At 36.6% G+C, this 27,967-nt stretch overlaps 3 protein-coding genes across 3 annotated transcripts in view; 1 reads left to right on the top strand and 2 right to left on the bottom strand.

Moving 5' to 3' along the window:
• RTN1 (reticulon 1) overlaps positions 1 to 27,967 on the bottom strand; it is a 404,193-nt gene that overhangs the window by 267,003 nt on the left and 109,223 nt on the right. The gene's annotated exons all lie outside the window — the stretch shown is intronic.
• Positions 998 to 10,449, bottom strand: LOC114905056 (transformer-2 protein homolog alpha-like). Its single transcript, XM_029239532.1, has 4 exons — positions 10,349 to 10,449; positions 4,705 to 4,899; positions 1,505 to 1,826; positions 998 to 1,315 (listed from the first exon to the last, which is right to left on the bottom strand). Exons 1-4 carry the CDS (start codon positions 10,447 to 10,449, stop codon positions 998 to 1,000), a joined length of 936 nt encoding a protein of 311 aa, XP_029095365.1.
• The window catches only part of LRRC9 (leucine rich repeat containing 9), a 94,922-nt gene continuing 79,115 nt past the window's right edge, over positions 12,161 to 27,967 (top strand). Inside the window, exons 1-9 of the mRNA XM_029237633.1 lie at positions 12,161 to 12,241; positions 12,504 to 12,722; positions 13,342 to 13,482; positions 14,013 to 14,076; positions 14,363 to 14,433; positions 18,976 to 19,158; positions 22,602 to 22,757; positions 25,916 to 26,112; positions 27,013 to 27,144. Coding sequence (XP_029093466.1) covers positions 12,194 to 12,241; positions 12,504 to 12,722; positions 13,342 to 13,482; positions 14,013 to 14,076; positions 14,363 to 14,433; positions 18,976 to 19,158; positions 22,602 to 22,757; positions 25,916 to 26,112; positions 27,013 to 27,144 — 1,211 coding nt within the window. The 5' untranslated portion in view covers positions 12,161 to 12,193. The remainder of the gene's footprint in view (positions 12,242 to 12,503; positions 12,723 to 13,341; positions 13,483 to 14,012; positions 14,077 to 14,362; positions 14,434 to 18,975; positions 19,159 to 22,601; positions 22,758 to 25,915; positions 26,113 to 27,012; positions 27,145 to 27,967) is intronic.

Here is a 27,967-nt window from a genome sequence, read left to right on the forward strand (position 1 = left end):
ATATTATGGAATAATGTGCATAATACAGAAACAATGAACTACATGAACATACAGAAACAAGGATAGATCCTAAAATAGCACTAAATGAAAGAGAATCAAAATACAATTTATAGCACAATAACTTATTTTTTCAAAGAAATTAACTTTTATTTGAAAGGAGACTACCCTTCCCCTCACTATTTCTAAGGACTCTATACAATAGCCTACTTAAACCATTTCCCCAATACCAAAATTTCTAACAGCAAAGCATACAGTTGCTCTAAATAATAAGGCTTGTCCTTCACTGATTAAACTTCAAAAATTTCAACACAAAAATCAAACTTTACGTTTTTAAGTTTTAACAAATGTATTTTAAACACAACATGTTTTGTAGCAGTCCACAAGCTCTTCATCTCTAAAAAAATGACATAATTTTTAGGGTTCAAAAATTCCATTCTTCAAAAGAAATGACCAAGTGTTTTCTTCTATAGCTTCAAACTTTCTACACTCAATTATTTGATTGCTCCATGCCACCCCAGACAAACCTGACATGACTGAACTACTTTATGTTACTAACTTCCCCAAAAGAAAGTTAAAAAAGGAGTTTGTAGTAAATGCAGCTCTCTAATACCATGTCTAATACAATATCTAACACAAAAGAAGCTTTAAAAAGATCATTTCTTTCTTCATTCGATTAGGCAGGAGTTAATTTTCTGTAAAAGCAACAAACAAACAAAAAACCATTTACAAAAGCATAACACCAGGGGTTCCTGTTTTACTCAAGATGTTTAACTACTCACAATGACAACAATTACATCTTTAAGAATATAATAAAAGGGGTGAAAACAGCAATACAATCGACAAAGTGTAGATGCTAAATAAACCAAAGATGTTTTTAAGGGTTCTTTTTAAGGAGTAGGAAGGATTAGAAGCTTGGAGAAATCCAGAATTAAACAAAAAAAGAGAAAGGGAAAAAAAAAAAAGAAAAAGATGTCCTCAACAGCAGCCACTCTGTTTATCAATAGCGTTTTGGGCTGTAGGAACAAGATCTTGATCGTGATCTGTATCGACTATAGTAAGGAGAAGGTGATCTTCTTCTGTACCGGTAATCATCATCTTCATATCTGTTGTACCCACGATCATATCCTCTATCATAGTAAGAATCTCGACGTCTGCCACCTCCTCCACCTCCACCTCCACCTCCACCTCCACCACCACTGTGAGTTGGTCTGCCTATGTATATGCCTGGTGTAGGTGTGTGCACTCTCTTGGTGATAGAATAATCTACACGAATTCTTCTACCATCCAGCTCCATTCCATTTTCCCTTTCCATAGCCTCCTTTGAGTCATCTATTCTCTCAAAATAAACAAAAGCAAATCCTTGTGATCGTCCAGTTCACTGGTCATAAACCACATTGACACAACTCAATGGTCCATATCAAGAAAATACTTCGTGAAGATCTCTCTCTGTCGTGTACAAACTGAGGCCAAACACTCCTAGACAAGTGTTGGGATCTGGATTTGCCCTGCTGCCTGTATGTCTTCTCTGGTTAGACATTGGAGAATGACTTCGGCTCCTGCGACGCCAGTATTCTGGTGTATAGGACCTACTTCGAGATTGTCTCCTATGAGAGTGAGAATGGGATCTGGATCGAATGTAACGTCTATGAGAATGCCTCCTTGACCTCGACCTGGATTTTAATCTTGATCGAGAATGGGATTCAGAGTGTTTGGAAACTCTTGATGGACTATGAGATCCTGACCTGCTCTCTGATTTTACATGAGCAGGAGTTCCCGTTGGAGATTTTGACGGAGAGCGAGGCTCTCTGCCCTCGAAGTTGTTCTCTCTACATCACTCATGTCGGCCAGGCACTCCCCAGAACTAAATAAGAGACAAGTCTCGGCTTGAGGGCCGATGGCCTAATCAACCAGCTGACTGGACCGTGGGGAGGAGGAAAGAGTTGGCAACAACAGCCGCTCCACTCCACTCCCACTCGGTCGCAGGCTCTGGCAAAAATCCACAATATCTTTTTATAAATAAAAAATACAGACACACAAAACAGTACTGCCTGTTTTTCAAAGATAGATGCACAACTCAAGGTTTATAAGAAACATCAAATGTATGCCTATTATTGGGATGGGGGTGGGACTGGATATAAAATAAAACAAGGGCCTTATATAGACAAATGTCGATAATGTGCTGTGATCTGAGGAATACAATCAACTTTCTGAGCCTCAGGTATAATAAATAAATAAAAGACACAAAAGAAAGGAGGTAGAGGAAAGAATTCTCCCACACAAAGAACTGGTCAGCTCTCTAGCGAATTAAGACTACCATCCCTTCTTAAATTCACTATCCTTCAATTTGCTACCATAAAGCTAAATACAAATAGAATTAGGAAGGTAAAATAAGGAGGTTATGTTGTCTGAAGTGGAGTATCTTTTTACAATTCCGTTCTGGCTGCCTTTTAAGAAAAGCTTGTGCATTAATTATATGTCAACAAATCATGGACAAAGATTATTTAACATTTTTAGACTCATTAGAAATAGCATTCTGTTGGTCTAATTAAAGTTTTATTTCAGGATAATTCCTACCTTTTAATTGAATAATGTATATTCATTGCCAGACATGAGTAATAAGAGGGCCCCTGCTGATGCACCACATCATTTGTGGTGCACATCATGCACCACAAAATTATCTCTTCTGCTGCCAAAGTAAACCCTGCCTTCATGTTTTCATGATATATCAAATTTAAACATGTGACAGCAAATTTTCACAGATAATCTAATAAAATCATTAACTGGAAAGCACTCATTTGCATAAGGATCAAATGTCAACAAGAATATAAAAATTAAATTAGCATTTGAAATCTCCAGACTTTGGGTTCTCTGGAATTAAACTTGAAGACATTACAAAGCCAAATTGTAATTAGATGTCTCCACTGTTGTCTACCAATAAGAATAGGGCTTTGGGGGAAATCAATTTAACCATCTATTCAAAAGATTTTAATAAAGAAAGATTTTCTTATTTAGGTCTATAGTCACCTCTATTTTGTTTAAGTAATTCCTCTTTAATTCAGGTGGTGACACGGTAAGTGTGCCATAATCAGTGGTAAGATAGCTTCCCAATTGTTTTCAGGTTCAAGATACCTTTATCCATAAATAAAGTAGATTTAAATTTATATGTTTTGGCCTTTGTCTAGGAGTATGAACAGACTGATGAATGAAATGAAGTCTTATTTCACTTAGAATGTTTTACTTTGCTTGACTTTTAGTGGCTTCTACTTCTGTTGTTTCTGGTACAGACACATAAAACCATATCATAAAGAAGTTTTAAAATAAGAAAAGGAGATTAACAAGAATGGTCACTGATTCTGTATGCTTTATGTGGTTTTAACTGTAATCACCTTTTACTCCAAATACCATCTACAACACGCTAACAGGCAATTCTTCCTTTAAGAATTACTAGGACAAGGGCTTTAGTTTGGCAACTCACCAATGGTTATCAGTCTATAGCTATACAGGAACTCTGACTCAGTTGCTGACCAAATCCTTGAGCTTTACCTAGAAATAACATTCTTAAAATTACTCATTTATATAATATAACGAAAACTGTGTTAGCTTTCTCCTAGTCCTTTACTGGTTAGGAAAGTCACAATAAAAATTTCTAACAATATCAAAGTAGATAATCTCTATACTTTTATGCAAGAGTTGCATCTCCCAAAATGAGAAGCTTGATGTAGATAATTCACCTAATTGATTTCTGATCCAATTTCTTAATTTAATTTAAAAGTTTAAATTTCTAAACTATTGTTATCTAGATTTTACACTCTAAGATGAAAATTTACCCAGACAGGTCATCTTGTTCAACTAGATTTTCAGAGAAGTTAATACTAAAAGTACAAATATGAATCAGATTTTTCTGGTCCTTTTTTTAAACCCTTAAACCATAAATATTTTAATTAATTTTTAACTAATTAATGACAGAAACTGAAATTTCTGTGAAATAAAAAAATGTACAGGTAAAATTATTTTTTCTTTTTCTATGTTTATGTATGTTTATAAACAGTCAATATTACAGATAAAATATTTGAAATGAAAATATATTTAAAAATCTGCACTCATATTTTTCATGAGAAAGCAGTTTTAAACTATAGTCTATTGAATAAGGCAGCCATCTGGTGACGGAAAAGAGCACTACAGACACTATTTTGCATGAACTGAACGTCATAAATATTCTACACAAATCAACTTAACCTCAAAAAATATAGTAGTACTCTCCAACATAAATATAATAGAAATCACATATGTAATTTAAAATTTCCTAATCGCCGCTTTTAAAAAGTAAAAAGAAACTAATTTTAACAAGGCATTTTTATTTAAACCAATATATCAAAACACATCATTTCAACATGTAATCAATACATATTTTTTTCATGCTAGGTCTTCAAAATACCATGTGTGTTTCACAGCACAACTCAATTCGGACTAGCCACATTTCACGTGGCTGTGGCTAGTGGCTGCCATGTGGGACAGCGCAGATCTAGAAAATGAAACGAGACCTGCAGTTACTTTGATTTGCCTAAGTTCATTCATTTCTCAGCCCCTCTGCCCACTCTTTTAAAAGTTCTTTCCTTTCCCTCTTTAAATTTTATCTTGTAAAATTTTTTGGCCTCCTGTACACTTTGGAATACTTAAACGGCCCTCAAAAGCCTGTCGACAAACGACAAGAAGACCCTTGGAGGTCCTATGTCTTCTCTGAAGGGCACCAGGGCGTTACGTAGGCCTGCGCTGTCCTTCCATTCGGCTCGCTCTGCGCTCAGCGGCTTCGGGCTGCCGTCAGCTACACTCCTGGAGGGCGGTGGTGGCGGGCAGCAGGACCAAGGGTGCGTGGGGGGAATCAGGGCCTGTTCCGGCCGTCTGGCCGCCTTGACATCACAGCGTCGTGTCTTTGGGGTTCAAGTCCAGCGAGGCTCCGGGCTTCCAATGAAGGTCAAAGATTTTCAGTAGGAAAGAGCCGGGACTGGAAGAGGCAACGACTAGGTCCCCGCCATAAGTCGTCGCTTCCCGTCCGGGCCTCTGATCCGGCGAAGGTGGGTGAAACGCTACCTGCAGGGATCAAATGACCCGCAGCTCGCGAAGCTCCCCACCCTTTCCCAGGAGCACTAGCAGGGTCTTCCGGGTGGATCCCGACCTCTGCTGATTGGTTGGAGCTTGCCACCGCGTGATCCAGAAACAAGTCGGCCACCGCTTCCCCCGCCCCTTTCCCCCCTCCCCCCCCCGAGGTCGCGGGAGGCGGTGAGCGGGTTTCCTAGGCAACCGCAGTGGGTTAGTGTGTACACACCAGGTCCCACGGTAGAGAGGGTGTCGTGCCTGCTGCTGCAAGACAGGGATTAAGAAGTGGGAGTGGACTCTGTTCTGTCTCGTATTGCCCCGGAATCCATCCTCTCTCTGGGATAAGGTGAGTGACTATCCCCTGGTGGCCTTTGGGAGTACCTCACCTGTAGGCAGGCCCCAGGAGTCTCTGCTCCCCTCTCCTCTCTCTCTGGCTACGCTGGGAGGAAGGCAAGAGAGAAGCAACGCTGAGGTCAAAAGACCCCTGTAACGGTGCAGTGGCGATGATGATAATGAGAGACAGTCACATGACTTTATCTGAGGCCATCACGGTTGCCAGAGCAAAACTGAAGAGGAGGAGGAGGAGGAGAGGGAGGGTGGCCCACAGTCGCCTGTGCAGCCTTTACTGAGGGAACGAAGTGCTCCTTGGACACACTTGACACTGCTCACCTAGAGCTGGAAGGGCGTTTTTTGGCCCATCAGTAATAATGGATGGATTCTGATCCATTTGTACCCAAGGGAGGAAACTACTTGACCATACAGGGCTTCTAGTTTGTAGAAAAGAAATTTGATTTTCTCACAATGACACCCTCCCCAGCTCTCATGGCAGACAGAAACATTGCCCTTTGTACTCTAATTGTTGTTCTACTCTGATTGGTCATGTACAGAAAGTATTTAAGTTACACCATATAGGACCCTGTGGCATGACAATTAATTCAAACCATTCAACAAAATTTTATCAAACACCAAGCATGTGTCAGGCACTGTGGTAGGTTCTTTGTCCCTGCCTTCAGTGAACATGTAACCTGTCAAGGAGGAAAGACCTGGAAGCATCACAATACAGTGGAACAGGTGTTGTATATAGGGCATATGCTGGCTTTAACTGGAGTCACGAGAAAAAGGATGATTATAATACTATCAGAGAGAATTAAAGTCTTCACGGAGAAGACCCTTGATTTAAATCTTTAAGGGTATATGGAGTATGCCGTAAAGTCAAGGGACAGTTAGGGAGGGGAAACAGCATGTGCCAAAGAACAGAAATACCCCATGCCATTCAGAGAACTATAGTTGTGGCCAGAGTCTGGGTTGTTCCTGGGAGTTTGTGGTTGATGAGCTTGAGAGGTAGACAGGAGTTAGAGTTTGGAGACCATGAATACCTTCCAAGAGGAGCAGCATGAGTGGATTTCCCTTTCAGGAGGTTGCTGTCACAGTAGAGTAGAGGATCGATTGGCAGGAAGTGGGACTATAGGGAAAGCATTGGTTAAATTGAAGTGATGAGAGCCTGAATCAAAGCAGAGGCAATTGGATAGAGGGGAGGAAAAAAAAACCAACAACGTGATAGACATTTAAGAGGTATATGCAGAAAGATTTAATGAGTGAGCAAAAGTGGGGGAAAGAATAAAAGAGTGGTTGAGCATAAGTTCCAGGCTTCTGACTTGGATGATTAAAAGAATGGTGTCAATTACCAAGAGAAAACATGCATTAGGAGAAGCAGGCTGGCTGGAAAATATAGAGTTCAGTTTTGAACATACTGAGTTTGAGACACATTCAGGTGGAGCTTTCCATGTGTGTAGTTGCGTGTTGCACAGAAAAGAGGAAGATAAAAATTAGTAATTCTTCACCAGGAAGTAAACTATTAATCAGAAAATTAAGTTTTACATAACAAATAGAAGCCAAGGAGAAAAAGTCACACCAAAGAAGAAAAAGAGCCATCAGCATCATCAGATTCGATGACAGGGTCAAATTGAGAGCTGAAACATGTCTAGTGTCTTTGGCAATTACATTATTGTTGACCTGGAAAAAGAAACTGCAGTGGCCTGAGGTGTCCTCCCTGAGACTGCAGTAAACTGAGAACTGAATACAGGTACTGAAGTATTGCTAATGACTACATATCTTTTGTAATGTTTCCTAATGCTATAATATGGTACTAATGACTTATATCTAAAAGTTTTCCTGTAAAGGGATCTAAAATCAGCTGTTCATTGAATACAGGATAGGAGAGCTTTTTCTTAAAGATAGTAATGACCTAACATTCATATATGGAGAGAAAAGAGACCCTAGAGAAAGAAAGAGGGGAATAAATGAAAAGAAGGAAAATTTGACAGACCAAAGTTCTGAAAGAGACTGAAGAGGATGGGATGAGTACACAGGAAAAGGGATTCATTTTGGGCAAGAGAAAGAATACTTTTACTAAGACAGGAATCAGAAAGTGAAAGAAATACAGTTGACCCTTGAACTGATTAACTGGGGGTTAATCCATGTATAACTTATAGTCAGCCCTCTTATCCTTTGTTCCTCCTTATCCTCGGATTCAATAAGGCATGGACCATGTAGTATTGCAGTATTTACTGTGGAAAAATATCTGCATATAAGTGGGTCTGTGCAGTTCAAACCTGCATTGTTCAAGAGTCAACTGTATATTTTAAGAGGTGTGAGAATTTAAGGAGTGTATATCTGATGGTGTCACTGTTCTCTGTGAAAATGGGGACAAGATCATCTGCTGAGAGAGAGAGAACTTGAGAAGAGTGGTGAAAGTTTAGAATAGTCCAGACGTTGTGAATCCCAGATCTGTATCTCTAGTCCTACTCCCTAGGAGAGGAAGTTGAAGAAGAAAATATAAAATGTCTGTTGTTGGATTCAACTCAAGTCAGAGACCATACATTTGCAGTGATTTCAACTCACATGACCAACTGGCCATGTGAAATCTTCCAGCAGCACTCCAAAGCAGAGAGCAGAGGTGACTAGATCAACCCAAGGTTTGAGATTGGAAGTGTGAAAGCTATAGAAGCTCCTGGTGGCTCCTGGCTCCCTGGAGAAACTAGAGATCTGTAGTTTCTTAGATGGGCAGGCCCTGAAAAGAGCTTTCCCAAGGCACAGAAGAGTGGGCATCAGGACACTCACCTCTTGATGGAATCAGAAACTGGAAGCCTTGGGACCACTTGTGACTGGAGAAAATATACAAGACTTGTAAATACTAGGAAGGCTCATAATTATGCATAATTAATTATGCACAATCACATAATTCAGATGTAGTTACGCAAATTATAGAATTTGGGGGTTTTAAGTTAAATTTTGTTTTGCTAATTAACTATTGAATTACAACAAGGTTTTTCCTAAATGAGGGCATTGGTGAAGGGCAGATAAGGTGAAGTGAAAGAAAAGGTTGGTACCCCAAACATGCATAGTAGTCTTCTTGAATAAATGGAGAGTTATATCTTGTTCTAGAGGAAGACTCAATACTGTAAAGATGGAAGTTCTCCCTAAATTAATCTTTACAATCAAATCTCAGTCAAAATCCCAAGTGAATTTTTAAAAACTAAATACAAAATAATCATAAATCTTATTTGGAAAAATAAATATGAAAGAATAACTGGACATTTCCAAAAAAGAAAATGAGATAGAAATTTACAACATGAATCACAATAATTAATACAGGATAATACTGTAGGAATAGATAGAGCTAAGGGAAAGCAGATTAGAAAGTCCAAAATTAGGCTCAAGTATACGTGATAATTTAGTGAATAACGAAGGGAGCAGTTAATTTCTTCTGTAATAGATATCTTGGACATGGACTAGAAAACTTGGATGGCTGTTTGTTGACTTTGGGGGTGTTAAAGGCAGGTTTTATCCCTTGTGTGGTGGCGGGCAGACAGACTTTTCCTTTGGTGCTCACAGACATTAAACCAGAATGTAGGGGCTTCTCTTCTGATAAGAAGAGGTGCTACAAAGCCCTCCTTTACTTGGGGTGCCATCCAAGTAAACCTAAGGAGGGAAGACTGTGGCCTGCATCTCTGTATGGGCCTCTGATGGATTATCTAAATTCCTTCAGGTTGTTCCTTGCTACGTGCTCCCTTGCCTGGCCACTCCTATGCTGTAATATCTGGGGGTTATCCAAGAATGGGGTAAAGAGACAGTTGCCAATTGGAAGCAGGGAAGGAATGATCAATATTACTTTTAATATAGATCCATCATCTAATCACTGCTCACCATCCTCACTACTACCACCCTATTCCAGCTGCCATCCTCTCTCACGTTATTATAACTGCCCCTTGACTGATCTCCTTGCTTCTCCCTTCAACCCCTACAGTCCATTTTCAACAGAATAGCTAGGGCGATCCTTTCTGAAACCTAAGACAGCTTGTGTTATTCTTTCATTCAAAATCCTCATACAGCTTTCCATCTTACTCATAATGAAATCCAAAATCCTCATAAAAGCCTACAGGATAGCACATGATATGACCCCACAGAACCTCTCTGACCACACATCCTACTGGTCTCCATCTCCCTCACTGTGCTCCAGCTACATCATCTCGCTTGCTATTCTACAAACATGTCAAGTATACTCTCACCCATTTTTTTTTGCATTTTCTTTTCCCCATGCTTTGATGCTTTTCCCCAAGATTCCTCATAACCCGTACTGCCTCATTTTCCACAGTTCTTTGCCCAGATTCCACATTATCAAAGAAGTCTTCTCTTTTCTCCCATATCTATTATTCTCTAACTGGTAGATATTAGTCCTCAATGCATAAATGAATGAATGAGTGAATGAACAGAGATTCCATTGTATGAGGATAACTTTCTGGGTGTACTTTTCTTTGTGGTGCTAGCTGGGGTCCCTTCCTCAGCATAGTGGAGCAATGTCCCCAGTTTACAAAGCCTGAGTACAAATATAGGCTGTGCATATTACCCTGATACAGATCTCAAAATCCTTTGATTTGGACTCTTTGGATGGCCCACAGCCACTTTCTTCCCAATCACTGCTGCTCTGAGTTTGGGGAATTTTTTTTCCTTTTTTTTGCGGTACGCGGGCCTCTCACTGTTGTGGCCTCTCCCGTTGCAGAGCACAGGCTCCGGACGTGCACGCTCAGCAGCCATGGCTCATGGGCCCAGCCGCTCCGCGGCATGTGGGATCTTCCCGGACCGGGGCACGAACCCGTGTCCCCTGCATCAGCAGGTGGATTCTCAACCACTGCGCCACCAGGGAAGCCCTGGGGAATTTTTAAGGATAGTTTTGTAAGATTTCTTCCTCTAGTACCTTGAATTTTGGGCTGGTCTGTACTGATGGGCTTTTTCTCTCAGTCTGATGCCATCTGCTTTATCTTCATTCAAAAGACCTTTCTCAACATCTCTGGCCATCAGTGCTCTTTTGCTAGCACTGCTACACATTCCTTTCTTATTTTCCTAGTTCCCTAGTCATTCCAGCGAGATTTGAGCAGAGAAGGTAGGTAAATACATGGCCTCAAGTCACCATCTGTTTTTTCTTAAAATTTTAATTTACATGTACACCTGCACATGTATAAAATTTTGCATAAATGATTAAAAGTGAGCATATAAATACTTTAAAAAATAAACATTTACGTAAAATTTCATAATATGTATGTGGAAACCACACAAATCTTAGGTATCTAATTTTATTCTCTCGAAGTAAATGCATTCCTTTAGCACCTAGATCAAAAAATTTATCTTCATCAGCACTCCAGAACCTATCTTTTGCCTCCTCCTAGTCAATCAGCCCTGAAAGGTAATGACTATCTCGACTTCTAATACCATAGATTAGTTTCCAGATTTTATATGAATGGAGTCATGCAGTATGTACTCATTGTGTTTGTGTCTTCCTTTGTTCAATATTGTGTTTGTGAGAATCATCCATGTTATGTACACCAATAGTTTCTTTCTCATTCTACTGCTAGGTATAAACCCCAAAGAAAACTGTACCTATGTCCTGCATAATAAAAATGTCCAGGGAAACACTATTCAGCTCCAAACTGGAGACAGTCCAAATGTCTACTAACAGTAGAATGAATAAGTAAATGGTTATATATTCATATTATACAATACTAAACATGCTTTTTTAAAGTGTAGGGTTTTTTTTTTCCTTTTTACCTAGATCCATCTCCATCCAACCTCTCATGCCTATTATAACCACACCAGCTTTCACCTATATCCAAGGTAACTCATGTTAACAACTTAGTATGTATCTTTACATATTTTCTCCTTACATATGCATAATCATAAATACACATACATATCTCTATTCTATATCTATACACACATGTATGTACACACATATCTGTGGAGGAGTTATTATCATAAAAGGTAGAATCACAATAAACAAATAAATACAGTTTCTACATATTGCTTTGTCATGTCCTCATATTAAAACCAGGATTCCTATATTTTTTAAATAGTATATGTCTGGAATAATATAATGAATATATTAAAAATTATGAAAAATTAGGTTAAATTTTATTGAAGCTACTTAGGTATTTAGTAGTTCATACCATCTAAAATGAGGAAGTTGACTAATTCATTTTAATAAACATTTATTACCATGCCTATGGTATGTCATTAAGCCCTGAAAATTCTTTTCTTTGCTAACTATACTTAGAGAACTGTATTCAGTTTGGAACACCATAGTATAACAGGATGAATGAACTGGAACTGGTTCAAGGGAGAAAACTGGGGCTCTTTCTAGTGAGAGAACTAAAAGACATGAACTGAGGGCAAGGTGAACGTATAGATAAGAGATGACTATGTTCTTCAAGTATTAAAGGGTCATAGTGTGAAAGAAAAATTATGCTTGTTTTATTTGAACCCAGGAGGTAAAATGACAGTGAATGGGGAGGAGTTATGGAGAGAGAGAATTAAATTCAGAATAAAAAATAACTGTCTAAGAGAAAACTTCAGAGATGGAATGGACTGTCTTGGGGTCCAGACATACTTGGTAATGTACTGTTGGAAAATGTCAAGCCACAGGTGGGTAATTCCACCTAAGTAACTTTAAGTTTCCTTTAAATGATACAGCATGACTCTAGTACTTATTTCAACTTTTCCTTTTCCTTAACAGTTATATTATTATAACCTTTATTTTTAATGGAAGATGATTGAATGTGAAAACCTAGACCAAGAAGACATAATTAAAGAACTGGTGAGTCAAAGCCAGGTTTCTTTTCAACTACATTTGTAAGAATATTAAATGGAACATTTCTACACTCCTTTCTGGAGCTTATCTAGAGATTTCTTCTACACCATGATCTTTGGAAGTAGAGAAAAATCATATATATGACACAACTTTTCTTCTGTGAGTGAAAAATGACATCAGTGAAACTGGCCGTTTATAATTCCTAATGGCAAAAATAAGTTTTTATTATCTTAAACAGGTAATAATCCAATTTCTTTTTTGAAAACAGTGTTTATGCAATGGTTTATCTTATGAGATGATTGGACAAGAAGGATCAGATACTTCAAAACTGGAAATGTTTTTCTCAGGGTATCCTCGTATAGTCGGATTATCATTATTTCCTAATTTAACAAGTCTCACAATTGTTGCTCAAGATATAAAAGAAATTTCAGGACTAGAAACTTGTTTACGGCTTAAAGAACTTTGGATTGCCGAATGCTGCATAGAGGTAAGTCTAAACATAACCTTACATGAAGATTATGCTAAGTCCTTTGGCTTTGGAAAAATAATTCATTGAAGTATATGCTTGAGGCATGGATCAAAACAGATAGATTCATACATGATGAATTGCAATTAAACCCTTTGCCCAGTAAAACAAAACAGAACAAAAACAGATAAATGGACAAAATATAAAAATAGATTTATACAAAGGAGAAAATAGAAATAAAGAGCCAAAACATAGACACATTCTACTTTTTAATAATCAAATCAGATCGAATAATATCCAGTACTGCTAGTGAAATTGGTTTACTTTGACCCTATTGGTTGTGTGAAAATTATAACATCTATATTGAAAAGCAATATTGCAAAATGTACAGGGTTATGATTATAACCATATAAAAATAGGTATCAAGTTGATTTAAAAAGAATATGAAAATTGAAAATAGTATTTAAGCAGAGGGATTGTATGATTTTTTATATTTTAGTTCATTTTGCTGGGTGTTGATTTTGCAATCTATTCTGAAAATGTGATTTTTAAGGAAAATGTACTTAAAATCTACTTTATTGAAGGATTAATAGAAAAACACAAGTTAACACTATTCAGGCTCCTCTTTTTTTTTTAACAGAAAATTGAAGGTATTCAAGAATGTAGAAATTTAGAAAAACTGTACTTATATTTTAATAAAATTTATAAAATAGAAAATTTAGAGAAATTATCCAGATTGGAGGTTCTTTGGCTGAACCACAATGCAATTAAAAATATTGAGGTAAGATAATTTCAGTGATTTATATTTAAAGTCAACTCCTGTAGAGTTTAACCACAATGTCCAAGAAATATTCATGACTAGTTTAATTAGTTAAGAAGAACTAATGTGTATGTAGCATATTGTAACATATAGAGAACTTCGTATGCATCATTTTCTTTACTCCTCCCACCGTGTCTGGGAGGTAAGGTGTTATTTCTTCTCTGAAGGTTAAAAAAAAAAAGGAGGTTTAGAGAAGTTTTGAATATAACTTGCCTAAGATTTTAAACACACTCTGTGTGACGTGTTTTTTTTGCTACTCCTCCTCCTCTTTTCCTCTCTGCTTCCCTCCCTGTTCCCTTCTCCTTCAAAAATTCTTTCCAGGTTCCAGAGAACAAAGTAGACTTCACTGAGGCACCCACTTACTTCTAAGCTTGTAAAGTAAACAGCACCTGGTGCTTGGAACACCTGGAGAACTAACCAGATTGCTCAGATGATTTATAAACATAGATTTTAATGATTTCTTCTAAATTATATATTGTCTAAAATTTTAGGGCTTGCAAACTTTGAAGAATTTAAGTGATCTCAACCTTGCTGGAAATCTAATAAGCAGCATTGGTATGTACAGTTTCATTTGGAATATGAGATAATGTTACAATAATTTTTTGTCAATATGAAAAGTACAGTCTTATAATATCTTTGAAAAGCATTTCTAAATCTATAATTACAGGATGTGAAAATACTACCCATTGATCAGTGGTTACTAATTATACAACGTTACTGTTAGTCTCATTTATATGCAAGAAAAGATGGTCATATACAACTCAGAAATATGACAAGATATGAACAGGAGGTAAAATGAGAAATTTAACTTTTTTCTCATCTTGTTTTTTTTTAATTAAAGGTCGATGTCTTGATCCCAATGAACAACTAGAAAGATTAAACCTTTCTGGTAACCAAATATGTTCTTTCAAGGTATGTTTAAGTGGAATAATTTATTTTATTCATCAACCTGGATCATGAACCATCTTTTTGCATAAAATGGACTAAAGAGTCCCCACTTAAAGAGTAATTTGTTTTGGACTACCCAATACTCCCAGAAATTTGAGAGTTACCTGATTAAATTGGCCCTAACGATCTGACACTATTAAAACCAAACAAATAACTATTTACTTGGCTCTTAGGATACCACTTTCTCTTAGTTTTTCTCCCATCTTTCTGGCTACACCTCTTTGGTTTTCTGGTTTTTCATCCTCTCCTAGCATCTAAAAAATGGATTGCCCCAAGTTAGTCCAAGATCTTTTCTCATTTCTATCTGCATTCATTCTCTAATCTAATCATCTTATAACTTTAAATACCTTTATCCACTTATTACTCCTAAATTGGTATCTCTACTTTCCCTAACAATTACCCCAAATGATAGACATCTCCTATCCTAACTCAAACTGATTTCCCCTCTACCGAACTTTTGTCTCCTGCATCCTTCTCCATTTCTCTAAATGTCATCTCAATTCTTCTAATAACTTAAGCCAAAATCCTTGAGTCATTTTTGACTCCTCTTATTCATTCATACCCCATAACCAGTCCATCAGAAAATTCTGTTGGCTCTACCTTCAGAATATATCCAAAGTCTGACCATTTTTTACCACCTGCATCACTATCAACCTGGTTGAAGACACCATCATCTCTTTCCTGCATTATTGGAAAAAAAAAAGCCTCCTAACAGTTCTCCCTGTGTTTACCCTTTCACTGCACTCAGTCTGTTCTCCACATAGAAGCCCACTCCTTTAAAAATATGTCAGATCAAATCATTTCTGCTCAAAACCCTCCCTTGGCTTCTCATCTCTTTCAAAGTAAAAGTCAGTTCTTACAATGGCCCACCAGACTCTATATAATCTAGTCTCCCCACTGTCTCTCTGACCACAGCTTCTACCACTCTCCCCTTTGTTTTCATCATTCTAGCCACTCTGTTCCTTACATATATCTAGGACACATTCACCTTAGGGCCTTTGCACTTGATGGAGTATTCTTCCCCCGTATATCTTCGTGACTCATCTCATTTCTTTCTGGATGTTATTCAAATGTTATGTTCTTGGTGACACCTTTCCTGCCTAATTAAGTAAAATAGCAATGACCCCTACTACCCTCCTCAAGTGGAAGCATTCCATTACTTTTCCCCTGTTTTATTTTTCCTATTGGCACTTACCCACAACCCTTACTAGAATACAAGCTCCATGAGTACAGGAATTTGGCTTGTTTTGTTCACTGCTATATCTACAATACTTAAAGCAGTACTTGACTTGTAATGAATCTCAATAACCATTTGTCAAGCACATAAATGAGAGAGAAAAAAAAAATAAGAAGACAATGTTTATGGTATATAATGTGGGTGAAAGCATATGGCATTCATAATTCTGACAGTGTCAGACTGAAGGTACATTTTCAAACACTTCCTCTAGACAATAGGTGAGCAAATTAGCTATAGAAATAATTTTGAATTGATCAATATTAAAGTAGGCATTCTTTTACTCAGAGAAGAATATAAGACACCAAAAATCTATAGAATGAGGCAGAATGTTATAAACACCTTAAAAAGAAATTTCAATAAAATTTAATTTTATTAGTCAAATTCAAGAGGAAATATCTGATGTGAACATTGAAGGGTTGACAGAATTTCAACAGGCATTGTAGGGAGGATTTTCTACAACGCAATGGGAAGTAGGCATTCCAAGATGAGAAGAACAATATGCAAAAAGGTGTGGAGGTAAGAAATCAGTGTTATTTGAGTAACATCAGCAGCAGAGATCAGAGGGAGCTGTGAAAGGTAAATTCAGAATGCTGTAGCAGGTAATGTTTAAGCTAACAAATGAGACATAAGCAGGAGTTACTTAGGGAAATAGCATTCCAAGCAAAGGTGTGAAGGACCTAAGTGGTGGAAAGAGTGTGGCAAATATAGAAAACTAGAAATCCTCTGTGCCTGGAACGGAATGAGGGAGAGAATCATGAGTTGAGGCTGAAGAAGTAAGTGCAGAAGGCTGGGAGGATAAGGTATCACCCTGCCAAGAAGCCATATGGAAGTTTATCTCACCCTGGCCAGCCATGGCAGCCTTGTGGTAAAGAGCAGAGGCTGCACAGGCAGAAAGATCTGTCACTTCTAGCCCTGCCACAAACTAAGGACAGCATAATACAATGGTAACATGAAGTTGAAGTGAAATAATAAAATAAAGCTCCTAGAATAATGACTAAACACAGTAAGCACTCAATAGATATGCCATTTTATTATTATTACTATCACTTTAATGACATTAACCTATTTCAATCTCCTCATCAAAAGGATGGGGATAAAAATAGGATTATTGTGAAGGTTCATTGTATGGCATAAAATTAAAAAGGCTCTCTATAATAATTATGGCTTCTCATAAAAACATTGAACATGACTCACAGCAACCTTTATTATTCACATATTAGGAATATTCCTGAAATATTATTATTCTGAATTTTTATGTCTACCCTTTCCAGTCACCCTAAAAAGATACTATCCTGGTGAAAGTGAGATGTGCTTTCATAGACTCCAGCGTCATCTAACTTCTGAGTGTACGTGGAGGATTCCTGCATAAGACTTCAAAGTTCACACCCGCCATAGCCCAGACTGATGGTCAAATGCAACACAGCCACCCAGAAATCAAACAGTATCTTTACTCTTCAGCATAGTCAATGGTTTACCTTCCTTGCCCTGCAGAATTTGACCAAATAATTCTCTGCACAACTCTATTCAGAAATCTCCTTTTTAGAGTCACCCTGATTAGTTAGTCCCACTCATGCTATGGGCCTAGCCATAGCCTTAGGTCCAGCCAGTAAGCCAAGTTATCACTTGTCCAGAGAGAGTTTGGACACACATTATCCACCTCACCCTGTCTTACTCTTAATTCTAGCAGCCTGATTTCACTACTTGCTTCCCGATTCCATTTGTATTGATACTTTATCTTCTAAATTAGTGCCTCCTGGTCCTTGCTTTGGATTTCCTTTAATTCTGATTCTGAGTCTCTTAACTAGCAGTGCATTCATTTAAGTCCAACTTTACCATAGTACCTTCCTACCCCAGGCACCACCCTAGTAATACTATTATTGAGAAAGATGTGAGCGTGTCTTAGAGGTTGGTAGAAAGTAATAAGCATTCAATTCAATTCACATTATTTATTTAGTGCCTGCTGTGTTCTAAATGCTGAATGCTGGGAATGCAGTGTTAACAGGACACAAACCCTGTTCTCAAAGAGTTTATCTCAGGAATTGGCAAACTTTTTCTATAAAAGGCCAGAAAGAAAATATTTCAGGTTTTGTGGGCCATATATGGCCTCTGTCACACATTCTTCTTTTTTCCCAACACTTTAAAAATACAATCACCATTCTTAGCTTGTGGACTGAGGGCCAAAGCACATACAGACCCTTGGTTTATAGACTTGTGGATAACTGACAATAGGGTGTGATAAATTCTATAACAAGGGTAAGCCCTGTGGCTAAGAGAGCTCATAGGAGGAGCATCTACCCCAAGCCTGGGGGATGAAACAAGGCTCTCAAAGAAGATGATACCTAGGTTGAGTCTTGACAGATTAAAAGGTAAAATTGGGGTGAAGTTCAGTCCATTCAAAGGCAGAAGCGTGAGTGAATGTCTAAATGGTCTGGGACATTCTGAAACTTCAAGTTGTTCAGTATGGCTAAAACATAAAATGTCAGGGTTTAAATAGAAGAGACGAGACTGAAGAGTTAAGCAAGGGCCAGATGCCAAATAAAGGAAGGTGTGAACAGTGACTTAAACTTCAAGATAAAAGATGTTAAGGAATCATATTGGTCTGGAAGTGCATTGTCAACACCTACCCCTCCAGAGGCTGTGAGGAAAATGAGGCCCTCAGGAGAAAGCTAGCTTTCAGTTGCCCTTAATAGGCAGAAAGGGCATTTATAGAAACAAACAACAACAACAAAAACCTCAAACCAAAAAAACCTAAAAATCAGGAGTTCAGTGTTAATTATATTAAAACATAGGTGCCATAGTCTTTGGTGAGAAGAGCAGACCTGGAGGCTGAGGAAAATAGCGAGCTGTGTTCCTGGGTGGTCAGCGTGGGGAGTATGGTGAAGGAGGTAGGAGACCTACATCCTAGTTACTCCTGGGGCACGTGTTAGCAAAGGGGCTGTGCAGAGAGGGAATGCTGTCTTAAGGAATAAATGGGCTTCAAGGTTTCATGTGGAATACATCATTTAGTAAATACTCTTTGTCATTTTACATTTAAAATGTATAGTTATATAGAGTCTGCTGTTTAATTATTGTTGATCCATTTTTCATGTATTTAGCATCTTTTTCAATAGAGAATAACACTTTATGCATCTAAATAACTTTAACATATTAAAGCACATAATTAGAATGCATTACATTAAATTATGGGTGATCTTAAGAGCTAAAATGCCTCCTTTAGAAGTGGAGAGTTGCAGTTAATCAATTGACCATTATTGTTGCTGTTGTTTTAGGACCTCACTAACTTAACCAGGCTGCGTCGCTTAAAGGATTTATGTCTCAATGATCCTCAGTATAAAACCAATCCAGTTTGTCTGCTGTGTAATTATTCCACACATGTGTTATATCATTTGCCTTGCCTTCAAAGACTTGACACGTTTGATGTGTCAGCAAAGCAAATCAAGGAACTGGCAGATGTAAGTGCATACCTAATCAGGTGTCTGTGTCTTAAGTTTAATTAACTCCTTCTTTCTGGCTGTGTCAACATGTGGTAGGTAGTATGATCTTGTCAGTGTTGTCACCAATTCTACTTTTGCCCAGTGAGCTGGATATTTCACATAGATGCATACAGATAATAACATTAGTACTAGAATCTCAATTTTGATGACAGTATTGGAAGGTAAAATAATAGAAAAACGTTTAAACTTACATAAAACTTGAAGGAAATCTGAAAAATTATCAGTGTTAAGAATAATTAAACTAATGCTATATATACGAAAATTAATAAAGCCTAAATAAAGTAGAACTGAAACAAGTAACCTCCTCTCATTTGGAGTATTATATATCAAAATTAGAAGATACCCATGGTTGATGGTAGTATGCCAGGATTAGGTAGATTTTAATCTAATTAAAGATGGTTTGGGGTTCTCTGTAAGTGTAAGTGAATCTACCCACACTGCCAAAATCTTGAAGATCTCCAAAATCTTGAAAAGGGCTTTTCCTGGGCTGTCACTGATGGTGAATCTCCCAGTAAAGGGACTACTATGCCATGGTACGAAAGGCTTTATAGTTTGAGAGTAGAGTTCATAGGAATTTACCATGTTTTTTAATATTCTTCCCACATTATATTTCTACCTCTCCTTCTAGTCCGTTGAGTCCCATTTGTTTATTCAGTTAACCATTCAATAAATAGTTTATGAGTGTCCAGAATGTGCCCACAAGAAGCCCTCCCATCCTTTCCTTGTGGCTCATCCATCATCTCAACATAGATAAAGAATGTCTTTATCCATTTATCTTGTATCTCTTCTCTTGGTAGCTTGAGGATTTATTCTCAAGTTCCACTGTCTCCTCTCATCTTTTCAAAACTGAGATTATCCTCTCTCCCATCCCAATCTAAGAAGTGAGCTGTCTTGTAATATTGAGCAAAAGGCTAGAGTTATTGTCTACTAGCAGATGTCCAGAGTCATTGGAGGGTCAGGGAGGAATGTCTTCTCTAACAATGTTAAATCAAAAATAATGACAAAACTTTGCAGTGACAACCATATTTTTGAAATTTCCATTATCATCTCTGTAGTTTTTCATCACACACTTTCTGAAAAGGTGAGCAGGATGAATATGCTTCACTAAATTACTTGGCTGATTAATTTATCTAACAAATATTTAATGCCTATTACATTCGAGGCACAGTTCAAGGCACTAGAAATAGAGTGACCAAAACAGAAAAAAAAAAACCCCTGCTTCCTTGGAGTTTACATTTAGTGAGAGAAGACAGATTGTAAGCAGCTAAATGAGTGAAAAACTAGTATGTCAGATGGTGATAAATGCTATGGAGGAAAATGAAATAAGGGTGAAGGAAACAAGATTGTTGGTAGGGGCAGAGAAAGGGCTGTAGGCTCTTTTCCATAGAACTGTTGGGAAAGGATTTACTAAGGCAACATTTGAGCAGAGACCTGAAGGAAATAAGGGAGCAAGTTTTTCAGGGATCAGCAAGTACAAAGACCTTGAGCAGGAGCATGCCTCATATTTTAAGCACAACAAGGAGGCTAGTATGGCTGGAGCTGAGTAAGCAAAGAGGAAAGAAAGAAGAGATGAATACAGGAGTGGTGGGGGGCAGATCACGTGAGACTGAAGAATGTTGTAAGGACTTTGGCTTTTACTTTGAGTGATATGAGGCCACTGGAAAATTTTGAGAGGAGGAGGAAACAAGATGACTTATGTTTTAAAGGGATCCTTTTGGTTAATGAATTAAGAATAGAGGATTAAAGGAAAAGGTGAAAGCAGAGAGACCAGTTAGATTCCAGAAACTTGGATGAGAGATGCTGATGGTTTGATACAGGACACTGTAGAGGGGGTAGTAAAAAGTAATCAAAAGTAATTGTAGCAGTAGTTAGAAGGTAGAACCCATCTGGATTTGCTGATAGATTGAATTTGAAGTGTAGATGAAAAGGTAGAGAATAATTCCAAGCAACTAACCCAAGCAACTGAAGGAGGGAAGGAGTTGCTATTTGATGAGATGAGGAAGAGTATGGGAGGAGTACATTTAGAAGGAAGAATCACAGCATAATGTTAAGCATATAAAGTTTGAACAATCTTTTGAATATCCAAGATGGATATATGAGACTGTTATTTAAGAGAGTTGCCTGGATTGGAGATAAAGATATGGGAATTGAAAGCAGAAGGATGATACCAAGCCAAGGACTGGATGAATCACCAAGGGAATGTTGTGGGTGGGGAAGTGTGTCACTTGGGTAGGTAAGTTCTGACTTTACTTGCCACTAGTAGGCAAAAAAAAAAAAAATCAAGAAACACCATCTGCCATTTCCTTAGTTACAGTTTTTTCTACTCAGTTGCACCTGAGAAACAAGCTCTTCTTGATCAGGAATTTTTATCTGCTAATCATCACCCTAAAACAGCATTTTTCCCCTTAACTCTTCTACGTTATGAATGCCTGATTTTTTTGCAGAAGAATTTAGTAATTTCAGTTTCAGAATTTCATATTATGTGTGGAGAGGGAATTCTTTTGTCTGTTCATCAAACCATATATTTGTTTCCATTCTATCTGTTATGCCAAATAATTCTTTTGGGATCTTGACTATCCACTCCCTACTAAATAAATCACACAACAGTGTACAAGCCTTCCAACTTAATTGAGGTACAGATTTCCCGATAAAAAGAAATGCCTTCATTATTTCAGGTAAACAGTTAAAACTAGGTCACATTATAACTTGCACCTGATTTGTTTATTTTCTTCTCAGCTAGTTCTTTTGACTAATATAGCTCTTGAGCACCGTTTACCTGGTATATTTCTTAATGGTGGATTTAATCAATTTATCATGATAAACATTAGTAACTGCATGATCCATTGATATTAAGGAATTCAAGATAACTGGATTAGATTGACAATTTAGTAATTTGCTCAATCTAAAACAAGTTCATTTAGAGCATTCTTTTATAGATTAGGGGGAAAAAAACCCATGAAATCCTATTTCTTAGCCATGCATTTAAAAAATGAATTGAATAATGTTACATTTGATTTTATTCTTTTAAATTTATTTTTTCTCTAAATTAATCAAATAGGAATAATATGTTAGCTTCAGTAGTACTGCCACATTAGCTAAATGACACTATTTTGTAAATTGAGTTCTTTCTATAGTCTCTTTATGTTGTCACTGAAAGTAAATGTAAATATGCCTCACACTTAAAATATTATACACAAAGAACATCTTTGAAATTTTGTTTTGCTTATTAAATTTAAATAGAGAATTCTGTGTAGCCATTATCATTTCAACTAATATCATTATTAGTAACTGAGCATGTAAAACTTAAAAATAATTATATAGAACATACCACACTCATATAATACCACTAATAATTACCTATAATGTTTTTTGTTTCAGCTAACCTTTTTTCTCACTTTTAGACCACAGCAATGAAAAAAATAATGTATTACAATATGCGTATAAAAACTGTTCAGAGGCATCTTAATGAAGACCTTGAAAAACTGAATGATCGAAAATGTAAATTACAGAAGTTGCCAGAGGAACGAATAAAATTATTCAGCTTTTTGAAAAAAAATGTGAGATTTAATATTGTAAAATTTCAATAGCCTTGTCTTAAGAAAACTGGCAGATAAGATACTATTATCTTTTAAATTTTATATGTATGTATACATTTATAAATACGCATAACTTTTAAAATTAATACTAAGTTTCAAGTAAGTTTGCCCTGAAAATGTTTTGATTCTAGGTACTTAACTAAGCTTCATTCTGTGCTTAGAAATCTGCAATTTTAAAAAGGTATAGGCAGGGCTTCCCTGGTGGCGCAGTGGTTGAGAGTCCGCCTACTGACGCAGGGGACACGGGTTCGTGCCCCGGTCCGGGAAGATCCCACATGCCGCAGAGCGGCAGGGCCTGTGAGCCATGGCCGCTGAGCCTGCGTGTCTGGAGCCTGCGCTCTGCAACGGGAGAGGCCACAGTAGTGAGAGGCCCGCGTACCGCAAAAAAAAAAAAAAAAAAGGTATAGGCATATTAATTTATAAAATTTTAAAAATGCTGTGTAATTCAATATGATTCAGTGAGTTATAGAGATCTGTTAGACTTATTTCACTACATTTTTATTAGATACCAGCAGGCTGTGCTCAAAATTCATTTTCTTGTCTAAAATGCTAAAGTACTCCTTTACTATTGTATGTTGTATACTATTAAAGTATAGCTTGTCATAAAGTTCCCATAATGTTGTATACTTTAATAGTTTGTGCTTTAGTAGTTATATGTGCTTTTTAAATTTAGAATAAATTGGATTTCCTTTACTAAAAGTAGACTCTGAGAAATGAAGGATTACTTACCTCAAAACAGAACTTTGTATATATAAGAACTTATTGTATTAAAAAAAAGGTATAAGAAAATAATGGTTTATTCAAAAAATGGTGTTACAAAAATAGTCAAACTACTTGGGAATAGGGAACTTGGATCCTTAGTTTATACTTTACTAAAAGTAAATACAGTGGGGAAAATAGAATTAAATGTAAAAATGAAAACATAAAAAAGCAGAAGAGTATATGGATTAATATATTTAACTGATCTCAGCCTTCCAAGCAAGAAAAATACTAGAAATCACAGGGAACAGAATTTAGATTTGATTGAAAAAAAAAAAGTAAAATGCTTTTGTACTAAAAAGCATCATTAATGAAAATAAACAATAAATGACAGTCTGAAAAATTGTTTTCAACAAACATGAAGGACAAACATAATATCCTTAGTATAAAAGTACTCATAAGTAAAACAAGACAAAAAGGGACTTCCCTGGTGGCGCAGTGGTTAAGAATCCGCCTGCCAATTCAGGGGACACAGGTTCAATCCCTGGTCTGGGAAAATCCCACATGCCACGGAGCAACTAAGCCCATGAAGCCCGCATGCCTGGAGCCTGTGCTCCGCAACAAGAGAAGCCACTGTAATGAGAAGCCTGTGCACCACAATGAAGAGTAGCCCCCACTCACCGCAACTAGAGAAAGCCCACGCGCACCAACGAAGACCCAATGCCGCCAAAAATAAATAAATTTAAAAATTTTAAAGAAGACAAAAAAGTATATATCCAAATAGAAAAATTAAGCAAATTCCATGAAGTATCATTTTACAAAAGAAGAAATAAAAACTAATAAACATGTGAAAGAGGACCTCAGTCTGATTATTAATTTCCTAATATGAAATAAGACAACAAGCAACCATTTTCACCTATAAATTTGTCATAGCCTGCCTGGTGAAGATGGGTGTGACACTATTACACCACTGATGAGAGTGTAATTGGGTCATATATATTACTAACAGCCTAAAAATGCTCATAGCCTTTGACCCAGTAAATCTACTTCTAGCACTCCATTTAAAGATTTGTATAAATATTTATATGAGAATATTCATCACTGTACTATTAATAACAACAAAAAATTGGAAACTACCTAAATGTTTAAAAAGAGAGGCAGAATTACTCATTCTTAAGATTGAATGGTATGTAGCGATTAAAAATCAATTTTAAAAAATATATTTAGTACTCTTTATGAAATGAACAGGTTTAAATTCATATTATAATCAGAAAGGTATTCTTAAAACATTAACATAATTTATTTATTTGAATAAAAAAACCACAGGAAAACCAGTATATGGAAATCATTTTATATCTGCCATTTTCATGTGCAAATGGATGTATTAATATGTGAAAAATAATAGATTATATAAACTATAGGTATTTTTATAAAATATGCTTACTTCATTTTTTTAACAGCTGTATGTAGCCATTATAGAGAAAGGAGTACAGATACTTAGCAAATTTCTATTTGTATGCACTTCTCTGTGTACAGTACAATTTATCTTGAAATCCATTCTATGATGCTGGGGTTAGGGTAAGGCAAATGAGGCACTCACTCTGGGCCCAAAGTTTAAGGGAAGGTCTAAAACCTCCATAATTAAGATAAATCATATACTTTATTATAATATATATTTTAAAAATATTTATTTAAATTTATTTGGTTGCGTCGGTCTTAGTTGTGGCATGTGAACTCTTAGTTGCAGCATGCATGTGGGATCTAGTTCCCTGACCAGAGATTAAACCCAGGCCCCCTGCATTGGGAGCATGGAGTCTTAACCAATGCACCACCAGGGAAGTCCCTATTATAATATTTCTTAAAAATACAAATGAATGCAAAAAAAGTCCATTACGAACAACAAGAAAAAATCACAAATATCAAAATTTTAAATAAAGACATTGCTGTGCTGAGCCATATAGGAGACTGAGGCAAAGAGAAAAATGTGCACCCCCTATATCCATGCTTGTGTGTATTTTTTTGTTGTTTCCCAGAATACCAAAGTAGTTGAAAAATTGAAAAGTAGGAGTGATAAAAGTCACATTATTTCAAGTTTATTCTCTTTGTTCCAAAACCAGCATTTCTTATCATTTTACTTTGGCTTTATTAGAAGCTAACTCATCAATAATATTTTAAAATTCATTTCTTTGCTTTTCTTATTTTCAGTTGAGAGAACTGCCATGTCTGAAGTATTTAATTTCACTTGGTCAAGAGAAATTCGTTGACCAAACTTGTACTAAAGTTATAATCACATGCTTGCCATGTTTTTATGAAGTTTGGCTTATTTATTATCTAGATTGCTACTTTGTTAATTTAAGTTAACTAAATATTTAATAGATTCCACTGAACAATTTTGCTCTCTGGCACATTGATTTCAACAGTTGGAACGGGAACTGACTGAACTCAGAGGATCTGGCAAAGGGCACAATGATAGATCCAGTAACAATAAAGTAACTGAGCTTGAAAAATCAAAAAACTGTGAAACTGTCACAGAAGAACCAAGTCTTCAGCAGAAGATAGTGACCAAACTAAATGCCTTGAATGAAAGGGTAACATTCTGGAACAAAAAACTAGATGAGTATGTTTAATGAATTATCTCGTTGTTCAAATTTGAAACATGAGGGAAAAGAATGTTCTGGGCCACTGGTCGAGCTCAATTCTCTCCTTCAGGAATGGAAAGAATTACAGTATGAAGTAAAACACGACATGTTTTTTCAGTCCAGTTCTTAGTAGAGGTAGGCATCATTCGTTCAAAGTTAGTATATAGTTTTTTAAAGAAGCAATACTTTACTAGGAACACTGGATTTCCCCTGAGTGGCTTCTTGTCACATCATGACTCTAGTGTCTGCAAATTAAAGACATCAGTTTTTTTAACGTTAGTTGCTACTGGTGCAGAAAGCACATACAAAAGTTGTCTGGAATCATGTAGAAAGAAACTCAGGTTGAGTATCAACTAGAAACATAAAGCAAGAAGACTTATTAAGTACTGTGAATTTTTTTTTAATTTACTAAGGCACTAAGTGGACGAGTTAGTTTGCCCTGTAATAATAAATAGTAACAAAATAATAACTAATATTTATTGAGTTCTTACTCTGTGCCAAGCTCTTGGCTAAGAGCTTTTCATATATTTTGCCTATAATCCTCAAAAAAGCCTATTCAGGTGTAGGTACTATCAATCTTGTCATTTTCTAAGAAGTTGCAGCAGAAAAATGTTGTGACTTGTCTAAGATCTGAGAATCATAAATGGTGGAGCCAGGAGAGTCTTCTAACCTTCACTTACTCTGAGGTTAACAAAATTTGAGGTGATTTTAATTGCCAAAAACAGAATGTCTCTTACTTGGTTTAACTGTTAGCACCAAGCTTTCTTTATTCATTGATGAAAGCCTTATATTTTAACATCAGCTTAGAAGAAACTATCATGAATTTTAATGTTGTGATTTTTAGATCATTTTAATAGCTTTATTTTTTTCTTAAATAGAATTGAAGGAATTTATCGTATTGAAGTAAAACAAAAGAAGAAAAGTCATAGTTTATTAATCCCATTTTTGTTAATTGAGTTGGAGACTGTGGGAAACATCCACTTTGAAGAAGGCACTCGATCTGATGACTGGTAAATCTTTTGATATTTAGTTATAGCTTTAAAACTAATTTTAAGTGCTTAGGATCATCAACCAAAATACCAACTTATAAAAATCTTAAAATGTCCCATTTCAAAACACTTTCCATATAGAGTATTCATCCACTGAAAATTGGCAGTTACCTACTTTACCATATATACATTTCTCTGTTTATACTATTGCCATGAGCTAACTTTGAAAACATCCTAATAGTATTTCTTTGCTCTTTACTTAATTTTCCTTAGCCCAAGAGCAGAATATAATTTAGAAAAGCTTATGGTCAAGAATTAATTTTATGTATGTTTATACGGTTTATTTCTGGACTGAATATAGCCCTGGATTCTGAATACTGGGTGAGAGGCTAGAATAGGGAAGGAGTGGCAAAGCAGGATTGGCAACAGCAAGTTGCAAATACTGGAGGAGGCTGCCTAGTAAATTTCCTGGGGGTCCATGATCAAGGTGAAACCAGTTGTCTAGAGCTAGATAGAGTCAGGGTGCACATAGACTTTATGAGTTAAAATAAGGCAGACACTTAAAAACCAGGAATTCGGGTGAAAAAGCCCATTTGGACAAAAATGGCAAAGCCACCCAAAATGGAAACAGGAAAAAGGCATCCACACTTCAGAATCAAGGCCTACTGGTAGACACAAGGAAGTGGTTGTGTTGCTTCAACTAGAGGGTACAACCCAAAAAATGATCCTAAAAAAAGAGAGCCTTGACACAAAAATATCATAACTTTCATATTTCTGCAGTCACTTTCTCAAAATTGAGAAGCCCGTGAACAAGGAAACATGTAAAGCTATAGAATGGACTTGA

This window comes from Monodon monoceros, unplaced genomic scaffold (genome assembly GCF_005190385.1).
Source record: "Monodon monoceros isolate NGI ecotype Baffin Bay Population unplaced genomic scaffold, NGI_Narwhal_1 Super_Scaffold_21, whole genome shotgun sequence".
NCBI lineage: Eukaryota > Metazoa > Chordata > Mammalia > Artiodactyla > Monodontidae > Monodon > Monodon monoceros.